Source organism: Cryptotermes secundus, unplaced genomic scaffold (assembly GCF_002891405.2).
Source record: "Cryptotermes secundus unplaced genomic scaffold, Csec_1.0 scaffold50, whole genome shotgun sequence".
NCBI classification, from domain to species: Eukaryota; Metazoa; Arthropoda; class Insecta; order Blattodea; family Kalotermitidae; genus Cryptotermes; species Cryptotermes secundus.
The window spans coordinates 1794855-1808847 of NW_019721758.1; the positions used below are offsets into that span (position 1 = coordinate 1794855).

At 37.5% G+C, this 13993-nt stretch overlaps 1 protein-coding gene across 4 annotated transcripts in view; it reads right to left on the reverse strand.

The window, feature by feature from the left end:
- Positions 1–1091: 1091 nt before the first annotated feature.
- LOC111875613 (constitutive coactivator of PPAR-gamma-like protein 1 homolog) overlaps positions 1092–13993 on the reverse strand; it is a 63086-nt gene continuing 50184 nt past the window's right edge. For all 4 annotated transcript variants that reach the window (XM_023871985.2, XM_023871982.2, XM_023871983.2 and 1 more), the window contains 3 exons: positions 7099–7251; positions 2816–2922; positions 1092–2526 (listed from right to left, as the gene is read on the reverse strand). In XM_023871985.2, the coding sequence (XP_023727753.1) occupies positions 2223–2526; positions 2816–2922; positions 7099–7251 (564 nt within the window). In that variant the 3' untranslated portion in view covers positions 1092–2222. The remainder of the gene's footprint in view (positions 2527–2815; positions 2923–7098; positions 7252–13993) is intronic.

Here is a 13993-nt window from a genome sequence, read left to right on the forward strand (position 1 = left end):
TGAAATAAAATTCTATATAAAATATTCTCCCTTGAAATGGTGACCAAAATTTTGATATAATTTATCCATTATAACTTTTTCCTCTGCAATAGCAATTAAATATGACTTCCAAAATCCACTAGTCCTAACATTAAAATATCCCTTCCAAGCACATCAAGAATGAATGAAGTTACATTTCTCTTCATAACCTCCATTCTTAAACATCTGGAATACAAATATGTAACCGGTACTGTGACTGTGAGTTATCTTTCTTTTCAAATGTAATTTCACTTTAACAGATTATAAAAAGATAAAACAGTTCCGTCCTGTGTGACTGGTGAAGATTTTTCTTATTTCAATTCTTCATGCCCTTACATGTTTCAGTCCTTAGAGACCATCGTCAGAGGGGCATCGATACAGTTTGGAAACCACTATTACAATAGGTGTTCTGAGTGTTAAAATATATATACATACAATGCTGACAATACATAAATGGATACAAAATCCAAAGTTTCCATAACTACAGTGGCTGTCTTGATATATTAAAAATTTTGTTTGTTAAGTTAGAATTTATAAACCAAATTGGTTCATGTCCTCTCTCTTATCACCTCTTCTGATGGGGACCAAACTTGTGTCGCCTGTCTTTCTTGAAAGGAAGGTTCTTTGATGTCATCCTGTGTTTGTTCATGTTGCTGTTATTTAAAAAGAAAACAACACAGCAAGCTACAAACAACCACAGGACAACATCAAAGAACCTTCTTCTCAAGAAAGACAGGCGGCACAAGTTTGGCCCCTGTCAGGAGAGGTGATAAGAGAGAGAGGGCACGAACCTATTTGGTTTATAAATTCTAACTTAACAAAATTTAAAAAAATTGTAATATATCAAAACAGCTGCTGTAGTTGTGAAAACTTTGGATTTTGTATCTATTTGTGCATTGTAAACATCATATGTATATATTTCAACGCTCAGAACACCTACTGTAATAGTAGTTTCCAAACTGTATCGATGTCCCTATGACGATGGTCTCTAAGGACCGAAACATGTAAAGGCATGAAGAACTGAAATAAGAAAAATCTTCACCAGTCACACTGGATGGAACTGTTTTATCTTTTCATAATATTGTTAGTGTGATGGACCAGAATGAAACAAATCAAATTTAACATAAATATTTATTATTTATAACTATTAAAATGTCCTTTTGAAACAGAAAAGGCAAAGCAAAAGAAACTGGATATATACAAACAACCTCCACCCATTTTGGCTACACTGATGAAGAAAAAACATTGAAATATCTCAACCATATAATTCTGCACATCATTTTAAACTGACAATTTACAATTTTAAAACTTATGCCTCCATAAGACATAACTAGCCACTGTTATATTTAAAAGTATATAAAGAGGTAAAATTCAATTCTGAAAAGTCAGTTCTTAAAAACATTCTCTCGTATTAACAGGAATTTTCAGATTCAAACCTGCCAGTAAATTTGTAGAAATAATATGAATTGAGCACTGAACATGGAAGATCTCCTTTTGAACAATTTCTGTAAATTCATTAAATACTACAGAAATTTCTAATGTATTTTAGTGCACATTTTACTAATCAATTAACTGACTTTTGGGCCTCTCTGTATTAATTTTAAGACAAGGATTTTTTAGATAAAATGAATGCCATACACTAAAAGTACAATCCATAAACAATCACAGCATCCTCACAAAGTGGCATATTGAATCCAAATCCTAAAAATAAATTACCATCTTCAAGGATATAGAGCCATGCAGTATGGTGAAAGTCAACCAACATTCTGCAGGAGCATATCACCTCCATCTTCTGGGTCTAAGAGCAATGTTCTACTTGCTGCCTGCTTCATGATGGTTTCTTGCTCAGCTTACTCTTAAAACCCTGAAGATGGAGGTGATAACCTCCTCCCAAACGTCAGCCAACTTTCACCAGACTGAACAGTGTTATGTCCCAGAAGAGGGAACTCTTCATGGCCACTGCTGTGAGAATCTCAAAACCAACTGCAGTTACAAATTTTAATTTTCATCAAGTCCCCCACACTGGAGACAAATTTCTTTTATTGTTTCAGTCACATCAATCCCAGTACATAAATGTACCAAAATAGTCAATAACTTTAAAAATCAAACTGAGGAAGGTGTAATTTTGCATACTGAAGCAAATGTATTAGAAACATTGAGGTGTTAATTCCATCTCCTTTTGGACACATGCTTTACTACAAACCTTAATTTTCAGAAGTTGGTACTCCTGCTAATACTGATGTAGCTGACTCATTGCCTTGGCCTTTATTTTCAATACCATCTACAAGGGTTAGGGAGATTTCTACATCTTTCGGTTTTTTAAGACTAGAGGAGTCACATTTATCAGGAATGGCTATTATGGTAGCTGCAGGTGATACATCATCAAACTGACCAGATGCCACTTTGTTTGTTCCCTTGCTAGAATCTCCACTAGGCCGGTTTACAACTCCACTTCCACCAGAAAAACCAACGTCATTATTGAGGAAGTCTGATGCAGGAAGTGCGGCACTGTAAACAGCAAGAACTGCTATTGACTTATCTGGTTTCTGCAACCCTGAGGTTACTTAATAAATTACAACCAAACAATTAACCATAAAATACTAATTAAATGGTGTGTGTGATCATATATTATCCCAAACCCAAGAATCAATTATGAACTACTCATTTAAAAATATCTCCACTCGTACATCCTCCTGTAGTTACTGATGGGATCTTAATTATTATAATATTCTTTGTTTGCAAACTATTTGGCTTAATGCTGCTTAAATCAGAGAAAGGTAAACTTCATAACTCTTACCCACTGTTTGGTGCTTCTACTGTCATTCCTCGGCCCTTGCCCTTCTCTGAATCTCTGTGAATTATTTTTTTGCTGCCAGAAGAACTCTTCCGTTTGTTGCCACCAGCCTGTAACAAACATTCAGGCACACCTCTCAAACCTGGGGTTACCTAGCTCTGGTAACACTGGCTACTAATAAATGTTCAACATCACAAACTTAGCTGAAATAATATATTTATTAGACATATGTACTACAATTTTACATAAGTTCTGTGAGAATTTTAAGGCACTCATTTTAATCAGTTTTATAGCAAGAATTTGAGTAGTCAAATATATTATGCCAAAAGGCTAGTAAGATAATTTACAAGGGTGAGTCAGAAAGCATCTTCATTTTATTTTTATTAATTAATACAATTACACTGAGTATATACAGTAGCATCATTCTACGATACAGTTTCCTTTCTTTTCAACACACTTAGTCCAACAGTTCACAAGTTTCTGTATGCACTAAGAAAAAAATATTTTGGGTTCATTGACAAGCCATGTGTGCACCACTTCTTTCACTTCTCTGTCATTGGCAAAATGACAGCCTGTTGAAGTGTCTCTGAACGGATCAAAGTTCAGTTGGTGGATGATTTCAATGGTGTGGGTGGCAGTGTGGGGCTTGGCATTATCATGCAACACTGCAACATCTTCATATGAAGTCCTCAGTGTTCAGTTTGAATACCTGGTTTCAACTGGTCCTGAAGCACTTCACTGTAGTGCCCCACTCTTGGCAGTGTTCCAAAATTGATTCTTGTGCATCCCAAAAAAGTATCATCGCTTTTCCTAACAACCGTTAAGTTCTGAACTTCCTTTCGAAAGACGATGCCAGATGCTTCCCTTCCATACAGTGGGCTTTGCTTTGTGGAGCATAATGGTGGATACACATCTTGTCCTCAGTGGCAACGCATCTCTAAAAAGTGTCACCTTCATTACGACAGTGATTCAATATGCCTTTACAGACTGTCAAATGGCTGTGTTTGTGCCCTCTTGTGAGTTGTTTTGGAACCCATCTTGCAGAAAGTTTATGAAACACAAGTTAATCTTGGATGATTCTATGAGCAAAACCATAACTGCAGATGATGCTCTTCACTGATAGTCACTGTTGACTACCCAGAATCATGGCATAGACTTCTTCAATATTTTCCTTTGTGGTCATTGTGGATGAACATCCTATCACTGTTCATCGGTGATGCTTGTGCAACTGTTCTAGAACATGCTTGTCCATTCATACACACTTTTCTGCAGTAAAGCTCTGTTTCCATATGGCGCTGAAACACTGAGGAGTTCTGCCCCCGATACACATTCAGCCCACAAAAATTGTATCATTGCACATTGGTCTTCTATGGTGTATGTGGAAAGCAGAGTGGCCATGTTAACTCTGCTATGACAGTCCAACCAGCCAGTCAATGTCAAAAGTATTTAAAAATAATTTAGGGAGTTTGTGCTCCCACCTGCACACAAAATACACACTGCGGACAATGCAACAAACTTTAAAATACTGTATTTACCCATGTATAGGCCGCACATTTTTTGCCAAAAATTCAAGAGGAAAACTGGGGTGCGGCTTATATTCGAAATCACACTTCATTTAAAAAAAATTATATTCATAATTAGTAATACAGACTGTTCAAAGATCGAGGAAACCGGTGCAGCAGCGTAGAGCAGATGGAACGTTTCTCCACGACTACTGTGCCCCTCCCCGCTAGCGAGAGTGCAGTCGTGTCGCTGATACCCTTACATCAGTTTCTGTACATGCACACATTTATAAGAATACTGTAAAAAGATAACACAAACTTACCGTGCTTTATAACAGGTGCTGAAAGTGACCCCCTTCTGCTTGCAAACATGCTTCGCATCGCATGAATAAATTATGCAACACTTTCTGAAGTTGGTCCATGGTAAATGAACCATATTACTGTTCATCACTTGACTCGTTACTGTTGACGTCGCTCTCACTCGAAGTTTCGCTGTCAGGTGATGTCAGCCATACAGCGTCATCTTCAGTCCCGTCCATTGCGTTGGAAATGGATGTGACTTTAAAACTTTTGGAAACCATTTCTTCTGGTATGGTGTTCCATGCAGCCACAATCCACTCACACATTTGACTTAATGAAGGTTTCTTCAATCGTCCAGTCGGCGTCATCTCCGTGGAACCGCATCTCCAGTCCCGGTAAAAGCGCCGCAAATGAGACTTGAAAGGACGGTTTATTGACACGTCAAGTGGTTGTAACATGCCAGTCATCCCCCCTGGTATCACAACCATGTCACTTTTCTCCTGCCTCATCTTCACTTTCACATTTTCAGTTAAATGGCTTCGAAAACTGTCAACCACTAACATTGACCGCTGACGTAAAAGTGCGCCTGGGCGCCGAAACCACACTGATTTCAACCAATCCAGATAGAGCTCTTCTGTCATCCATCCTTTTTCTTGAACTCTCACCAAAATTCCCGGTGGAAGCTTTTCTTTCGGCAATGTTTTGCGTTTGAAGATTACAAATGGTGGTAGTTTGTTTCCATCAGCAGTGATACCAAGCATTACGGTACACCGCTGCTTTTCTGCTCCTGCAGTCCGCACATACACTGTTTTTCCGCCTGCTTCGTTCACTGTACTTTCACCCGGCATTTCAAAGAACACAGGAGTTTCATCAACATTTCCAATAGCTCCCATGGTGTAGTTGTGCGTCTTTCTTAATTTCAGGACATGTTTTTGAAATGCAAGCAGTTTCTCCTGGTATGTGTCGGGAAGGCGCTGCGCTATTGACGTCCGTCGCCGAATTACAAGATCATGTCGGGCCATAAAGCGCCTTGCCCATCCATAACTTCCCTTAAATTCATTACGAGGAATTTTCATTCTGTCCGCTATTTTGAGGCCTTCAAATTGAATCATTTCCACAGACACTGAAAATCCATCCGCCCGTGTATTACGCACGTATCGCAAAAGTTTATTTTCAAGTTCTGGAAATTTAGCTTTCTTTCCGCGGAAAGATTGTCGATTTTGTGACGTTTTTTCAAGGGCATCTTTCGTTAGTATCCATCTTCGCACATTTTTTTCGTCAACGTCGAATTTTCTCCCTGCTGCTCGATTTCCGTGTTCTTGTGCGTAACGCACCACTTGAAGTTTAAATTTAGACGTATAACCTGCTCTTACTCGACCCATGTTTCACTCAGAACTAACCAGGCAAGTCAAGTAAAGGCGAAAAGGTTATAACTCTCCCCCGCAATGCCTTTGTTCCGAGCGGTACCATTATTTTCGCTAGTTGCGAACTTAGGAATGTTAAACGTTGCCAAATTTTGGAATAATTTCTACTCCTGAAATAATATTCCAAGAAAATTATTTTTCCTATAATTTCTGTCTGAAAATTGTGCTGCGGCCTATACATGCGTAAATACGGTAATTCAAACTGTGGTACTTAAGAAGACCCTGATAACAACAATTGAGAAAAAAAAAAAACGTATCTAACAGCACCCATGCTAAAGAAGAAATTTTCATCCAACCAGAACTACTAAGAGAACAAAGAGAATCAGAAGAAGCAATTTTAAATAATAAATTGACTCAAAGTTGAGACAAGAGAAAGAAATGAATCAACGTCAAAGATCTTCATTTACTGGCGTACCTGTATATGACGATTTTAAAACTAATGAAGATAACACCTCCATAAACACTTTTCAAATTTCTTTTTGGAGGTGAAATCTTTGGAATCATTCATGATGAGACCAATAAGTACACACAACAGACATATAAGAGAACTAAACAAGGCTTTCTGAAACCAAAATTAATGTATGTACCATGACAACCTGTTATATAGTAAAACATATAAAAAATCTTTGCTGTCAATACATGTGTGTTTGGTGGGTACACAAGGATTCTAGTTAAGGGTCTTTTAGACTGAGGAATGTTTCAAGAGAGCTTTTAAGTTATCTGGTTATGCTGTATCTGAATAATGAGAAACAAGCATTAAAATGTCAACTGAAGACTATTACCAGTTATATTTTTGCAAATTTTGAAAATTTAATGAAAATGTGTCAAGAAATATACACGTCAGATGAATACCTCAGGTCTGAAATGTGTACTCTTCAAGAGTGAATAACTTTTCCTGTCTCTTTATATGGAAAACATCCCAAAGATAGTAACACTATTATGAATGCCAACTAGTTAACACTTAAGATGCTACAGATTTTACAAATTTCTTTACATATCAATGGCTTAAAGTTTCATAACTGTCAACCACTAAACTAAACACAACTTCACACAACAGTACCTGGTTCTTCTTAGCTCTGACAGCACCAGCCGAACTCTTGCCAGATCCCCGCGTGTGAAAAGTAGGGCGGCCAGTGGCACCAAGAGATGCCACATGGTATCCTGATATAACACTGCTCTGTCGGTATGTCTTCAAACCACCAACTGATGTAACCTAAGACACAGTTTCAAGAGAACTAAACACTCTGTTGCATGGGCAATAAAAGAAACAAAATAATGTGACCAACGTTTCAACACTGGAGAACAGTATTCTAACTTGCAACATACACACTTTGCAAATTTGGCCTTAGCAATTCATCTCATTCCATGACCTTGTTGTCTATTTACTGTAAATACAAACCTTGCAAATAAGATGACTATAATGTATTATTACGTCTCACAATAAGATCAATAATTACTGATAAAAATCTCGCGCAGTTTCCTTTTTCTCTCAACTAAGCTGAACACATTCCCTTCCAGCACACTTTCTTATCTGAATGTACCATACTGTCACATGTACGAGTGAATAAGGGCAGGGCGTGGATTGGTAATTGCATTTACTGAACATTTACAGAGCATAACTACAAGCAACTACAGCACTATTGCTAATTCACACACTCTGCAGTTCATTACAAAACAAAAAACAAACAAATTCTGTGGTTTCAGTCTGCAAGCGAACTATACCAACTGAGCGACTGTCACTTGTCGGCAAAGTTAGTGCCAACTTTAGCAGATAGAGGGTGTCGTGTGGTCGGTGCAACAAATCTCCACAGCCGTTAACTTCGGTATTCTAGACCACAGCTGCTGTTTCCTTGAAACAGCTCCTCAGTTATCCCCACGAGGCTGAGTGGACCCCATTCCAGACCCACTACTTCTCAGAAAATCTGGTAGCGGCAGGAATCGAATCCAGACCTCTGGATCTGTAGCCGGGAATGCTGACCACTAGATCACAGAGGCAGTCGCAGTTCATTACAGCACATACCAAGTCTTCTCAGTCTGGTGTGTCTTCAGCAGTCGTCTGGTAATGGCTTCCAATGCCGTAGATCCCTCAACTTCAATGTTCATGGCTTCATGTCTTCGCTGGCTGTCACCTAACTCAATGCAGCTCCCAAGCTCAACTAAATGGCTTCCAACTGTGAAATCACTCACAGTGCACAATCAACTCCTTACATAACCTTGGCACAGACCACATATAAAATGCCTCTCCCAACAGTTCTTCTACTGTAACATCGTGTGGCTATCACTCAGACTGCATAGAGAACACCATTCCTATGCTGCTGTTTAGTCATTACCTACCAACAGCTGTTATTTAAACAATAATTATTTAGCAATGGGTCTACATGCTATAACAATCCCACGTGTTCGTGAATAGACACTGGGTTTGGATTGATAACTGAATTCATTGAACACTTATAATTTGTAACTACAAACAATTATAAAACTGTCACTAATCTACACACTCTACAAATAGCTACTGCAAACACTAAGTTTTGACACAGGTCTCCACTAGTTGTTGCTTTGTAGCGTTGTCTAAAGATGCAACTCAGACTCTTATGACTGGTAACCACCAACTCCAGTTTCCAGCTTCTGACTGGCTAACCTTTCCCCAGTGGTCAAGATATGGTCCCAGAATGGACCACACAGCAAGGTGTCCAACAACTCTGCCACTGTTGCCATAGCATTTAACAAGCCGTTACCTAGCAATGGATGCCTTTATTTGTTCCACAATTGTGAATTTCGGCTGTCATGTCACAGTATCATTATTCATATGATGTACTATTTCAGTTCTTACTTAATATTATTAGCCTACGTTCATTTCCCCCAAAAAATAGTTCTTTGAGATCATCATGCAGTCTGAGTGCAGATATTTTCCTCCCAACGTTGAACCGAATAACCAATTTTGTAAAGTCTGGTATGAATGTTATGTCACCGGTGTTCACCCAACCTCACATTTAGATAGGCACATGTACAAACACGTGTAATGCAAAAGGTAAAGTCCCTACACTTAACTAATTAAGCACTATACCATGAAGGCATATGGGGAAGTGGGTGTATAGGTCCAAGCCCCAGCCGCCTTACCCCCCAAGGAAAGAGCCCCAGTACCCGTTGGATAGGAGTTTGGTTGGACAACTTGGAGAAAAGAAATTTCTTGACCCTTCCAGGACTTGAACTCCGACCCCTCGGTCATCAGCCCATGGCCAGTCACTATACCGACTACACAACTCCAGCCGACAAACATGTGTAGTAACAGTAATACAAACATAACCTAATTTCCTGAAATTATGAATGGCAGATCTTCAAATAATATACAACTTACCATATTTACTTAAAAAGTAAAGCTATCCCTGTAACAGGCCGTTTCCTGGTACTCATTTCTGTTAGAGGCTGAGTCGACCCCAGGACCACAGCGGGGCTGGAAGAATTAGGTCAACTGAAGAAAATCCAATGACCTCATCGAGACTTCAACCCGCAACCTTCCGGCTTGTAGCATAGTGCTTCAACCAACTATGCTACCACGTGCCCCATCATATTTACTTACATAACTTAAAACACAATATAGTTATCACAAATATGTACTCTACTCCTGGAAGTCTGTACCATGGCAAAGTAGGTTCTACCCAGAACTTCCTGCACACCAGTATGTTTTGGAACACATTAATTCTCATCATCTTTACAATTCAACTTAAATTATCAAAAACCATTATTACTTAAATATTTAACTACATACTACCCAGAACTTTCTGCACACCAGTATGTTTTGGAACACATTAATTCTCATCATCTTTACAATTCAACTTAAATTATCAAAAACCATTATTACTTAAATATTTAACTACATACTTTCTTCAGCAACAGAAAACGCCAGTTCCCTTACACTGTAGATTCAAATCTGCTATTGCACTATCAATTTAGAAATTATTTTATCTTGTTATCTGTTACCTATATATAGAAAAGAGTGAAACAAAATTTGCAGATCTTATCAATCTGCTCTTTCAATGTAGCGGAACATAATAAAATTCAAGTAATCTACCCCTCTAACACAGTAAAACATAATCAGTTCTCTTTCAAATTTTAAATATCTATAGGAGAAAACTGGGCCGAGAGCACCCAAATTTAGTATTTTAAACAGAAAAGAAGGGCAGATAAGCTCTCTATTTATGTTATGTACAAATTGTTAGTATGTGTCATTTATCTGAATCAAGATCAAGTTTGATTTAAACTCAATGTATTGTTGAACTTACATCATTTTGAGAGATCTGACCAAAAATAATTTCACTATACAACTTTTAGTGTAGACCCCTGATACCAACCACCATCAAACTCTAAACCAGTAGTTACATATATGAATCTTGACAGACATAACTTACCATTTGTTGGCAAATGCAAGAATGATTTTTTTTTAACTCTGAGGTAAGAATTTAAAAAATTTCAAGAATTAAGATGAAAATGAGAATTTTCTCTACCAGAACAATTCTTCTCTGTAATCACAATTTATAACAATGGCCACCAATCTTCTCACAATGCACAACAGTGTGATACTTATTCCTCTTGATTTCAGGTCTCTTTTTAATGAAAAGCTTTCACAAATTACTTCACTTAGGTAATGTACATGATACTGCACAAGGAATTAGCAGTTTTCTGAGAACTGCCAAAGACTACACCCAAAAAATTAACATTTGAACAGAGATCAACATTTTATTTTGGTACAGCCTAAAAAATTCAGGACTCTCATATGCCAAATTTATGTACTTTGTGCAAAGAATGAATAATACAAGTATCATTTGTGTATCTTAGATATTAAAATTGCAGCATCATACATCCTTGACAAAAACAACTGCAGCTTTAATACCAGAGAGATTTAATGATATTCCTTCGATCAAATGTAACTGTGCTACAAGTTATGAGTGAAACAAGCTTAGATTCTGAATCATAACTGCGTAGTCATTAACATACAGTAACACCACAACAAACTTGATCCTGCTCTTAAATAAATTTGGTCAACATACTGCTGACCACAGAAAGTCTATACTACTTAGGTGAAGTGGTCTTCAACGATATGCTGTTCATACACAATTCCATGAAATGTATATCATCCAGCATGACAAGAAATGTGCAGCGCATGAACTGGAATTAGGTATGGAAACAAGACCATAAAACATTGTCATGTATTTAGTGATTAGACATGGGGTTTGTATCGGTAACTGGATTTACTGGAATCTTAACTCGGAAGTACAAGTAACTGTAACATTTTCACTAATTTACATGCCCATGATTTATTTAATCCGTCTTGCAGTGCATACACTCATTTATTTCCTTCTCTTTCCTTAACACACACGCAGTCGCAGGAGCACGACACAACAAAAGCACAACACACAAGATAGTGAAGGAGTGCTCCAACAAAGGAGAATGGGCGTGACTGACGTAGTGAGGGGCGACGTAGCGATATGGTATCCTGAACAATTTTAATATTTTTAACGTTTGACAATGTATATGATAGATACATATTTTAGTTATTTTAATGTGTGAACATGGCATGCAATGAACTGGTTTGACGTGGATAAGTAAGCACCTGAAGATGGCATTATTATGCCGAAACATGTAGTGCGAGGGAGAGAAGGAAATAAATGAGTGTATGCACTGCAAGACGGATTAAATAAATCATGGACTTAAATCAGTGCAACAGGACGCTAAAATATAACATTAATTTACATGCTTTACAATTCAATATAGCATGTGCCAAGTCTTCTCAGTTTGCTGTGTCTTCACTGGTTGTTGCTTGGTAACGGCTCTCAATGCCATATATTCCTTAGCTCCAGCGTTCTGTCCTTACTGGCCAAAGACTGTCTCGTAACTCAACTCTTCATGGCCGAAACTCCTGGCCACTGAATTCTAGGTGTGTTTGGCCTCCAATGACTACCACTGGCTAGCACTCACTTCAGCCTCTTCTGCAGCCTGATAACCACTTCCTACTCAACTGAATGTTCGTCAATTTCAGTTCTCCAGATACAGACTTGGGGCAGATCCCACAGAAAACACTGCTTCCAACATATCTTCTATTGATGCATGTGCATATCCATTGTCAAGGCAACGTGTTTAGAGAGCCACTGCCTTGCAACAGGCATCTCTTCTAGTTCTGCTACTCTGGCTTCGAGTCCTCACATCGCAATATTTATAAATTTTGCACAAAATGTTTCTTAATACAATGAAATTCCATTTTAATGGTCCTCAATTTGAAGTTTTCTTTCATTTACTGTTCAGTTTCAGTAACTCCAAGTCAATAATCTCAGTATTAAATTTCTTCTATTTAAGCTTCTCTTTGCTTCAGTGTTCAGATCCTTGGATCCCCAAAGAATCCATAAACATGAGCACATTAAAAACTGCAAATTTTCCATTTCACAACTTCCAGATAGAAATCGTTATTAGTGGAAACTGTTTACTAGAAACAGATCAAGTTACATAAGCAATAAGTCATTAATTCCCACCAGCCTCTCTATGTAAATGAAAGGATATGAAGGTGAGCATGCACTTCCTGAACTTCATGTCTGTTGAAAGTATTGCCATTCTTTCATTTTAAACAAATTATGCAAGTCAAGGGAAACCTTTCTGTTTATTGTTGCACCCTGTGCAGACCAAATGCTCCTCCAAGGAACAATGGTTGAATAAAAGGTGCTTAATCCTTACAATATGGGAAATAGGGGATTTAAATCTCATATACCACAGGGATGGACAACACTTTTAAATGTAGGCGGGGCAAATAATGGTATTAATATGCTCATTATCTTTAGAAACATTCCTGCTAAAGCATTCCAATCAAAGTATTTGAAAGAAAATATTTCACCAAATACAGTATCATTATTTCTTTACCACTATAAAGACTGTTTGCAAGGAAAAAAAGTTCACAGATTCCTGAAATAAAAGAATATTTTATGTATATAAACCCCAATGTACACAGCACTTATATTTCTGGAAATTTATTTATGTATTTACAGTTTACTTCATAAGGCTATCGATAGCACAAACTATAACACTGAATGGTTAGATGATTACTAAATGACGAAAAGGAAAGGATGTTACAGGATTAAGCCATGGCCTACTTTGAGGTGCTATCCCAGCACTTACTCTGAAGGGACTGGGGAAAACCACAAGAATCTTCAGCCAGGATAACTGGTGCCCCAGACATGATTCAAACTGGGCACTTCCTGAATACAGCTTAGAAGCATTACTGCCTGAGCCACTTTTCTCAGTCATTTCAGCAAATGTTTTCCTTCCCATGTTGTGACAACTCTTAAGACTTAGGTCAATATTAGAGTCAATTTTACCGACCACACAACATATTTTTATTATTATTACACTACATGTTTCGACCAAAATATTTGTGTGGTCGGTAAAAATTGACTCTAATATTGATTAAATACACAACAGGATGCAAGAAACAATTAAAGTTAAGACTTAGGTGTTTACCTTTATGGTAAATAGAAAAAATAGGACCGCAAATGGGCTGACTTTAAACTCAGAGAACAGAAAGTTGATAGTTTTTTTTGTTTCTTGTATAAGTACAAAACACAAGGATAATCCCATACATGGTTAATGCTCAGTGTATCATGCTGCAAGGGAAGTCATTTCACTGGCTTGTGGGTGTGGTTCATATTTTTCTACCACAGAAATAAAGACGCATCCATTCAATAAAGCTATGGCTTAGTTAATGTGGATATGTATTCATTCATTCATTCATTCATTTTCCTTTATTTTCCATATATCTATACAGGCAAAAAACCTAAGATGTAGAAATAGTCCCTTTGATAATAGATGTATACATGTAATAAATTACATAAGTCACAAAACTAAAATAATAATAATAATAATAATAATAATACACACACTAGTCAAGTAACATAGGCAGTAGAAAAAAAAAACAA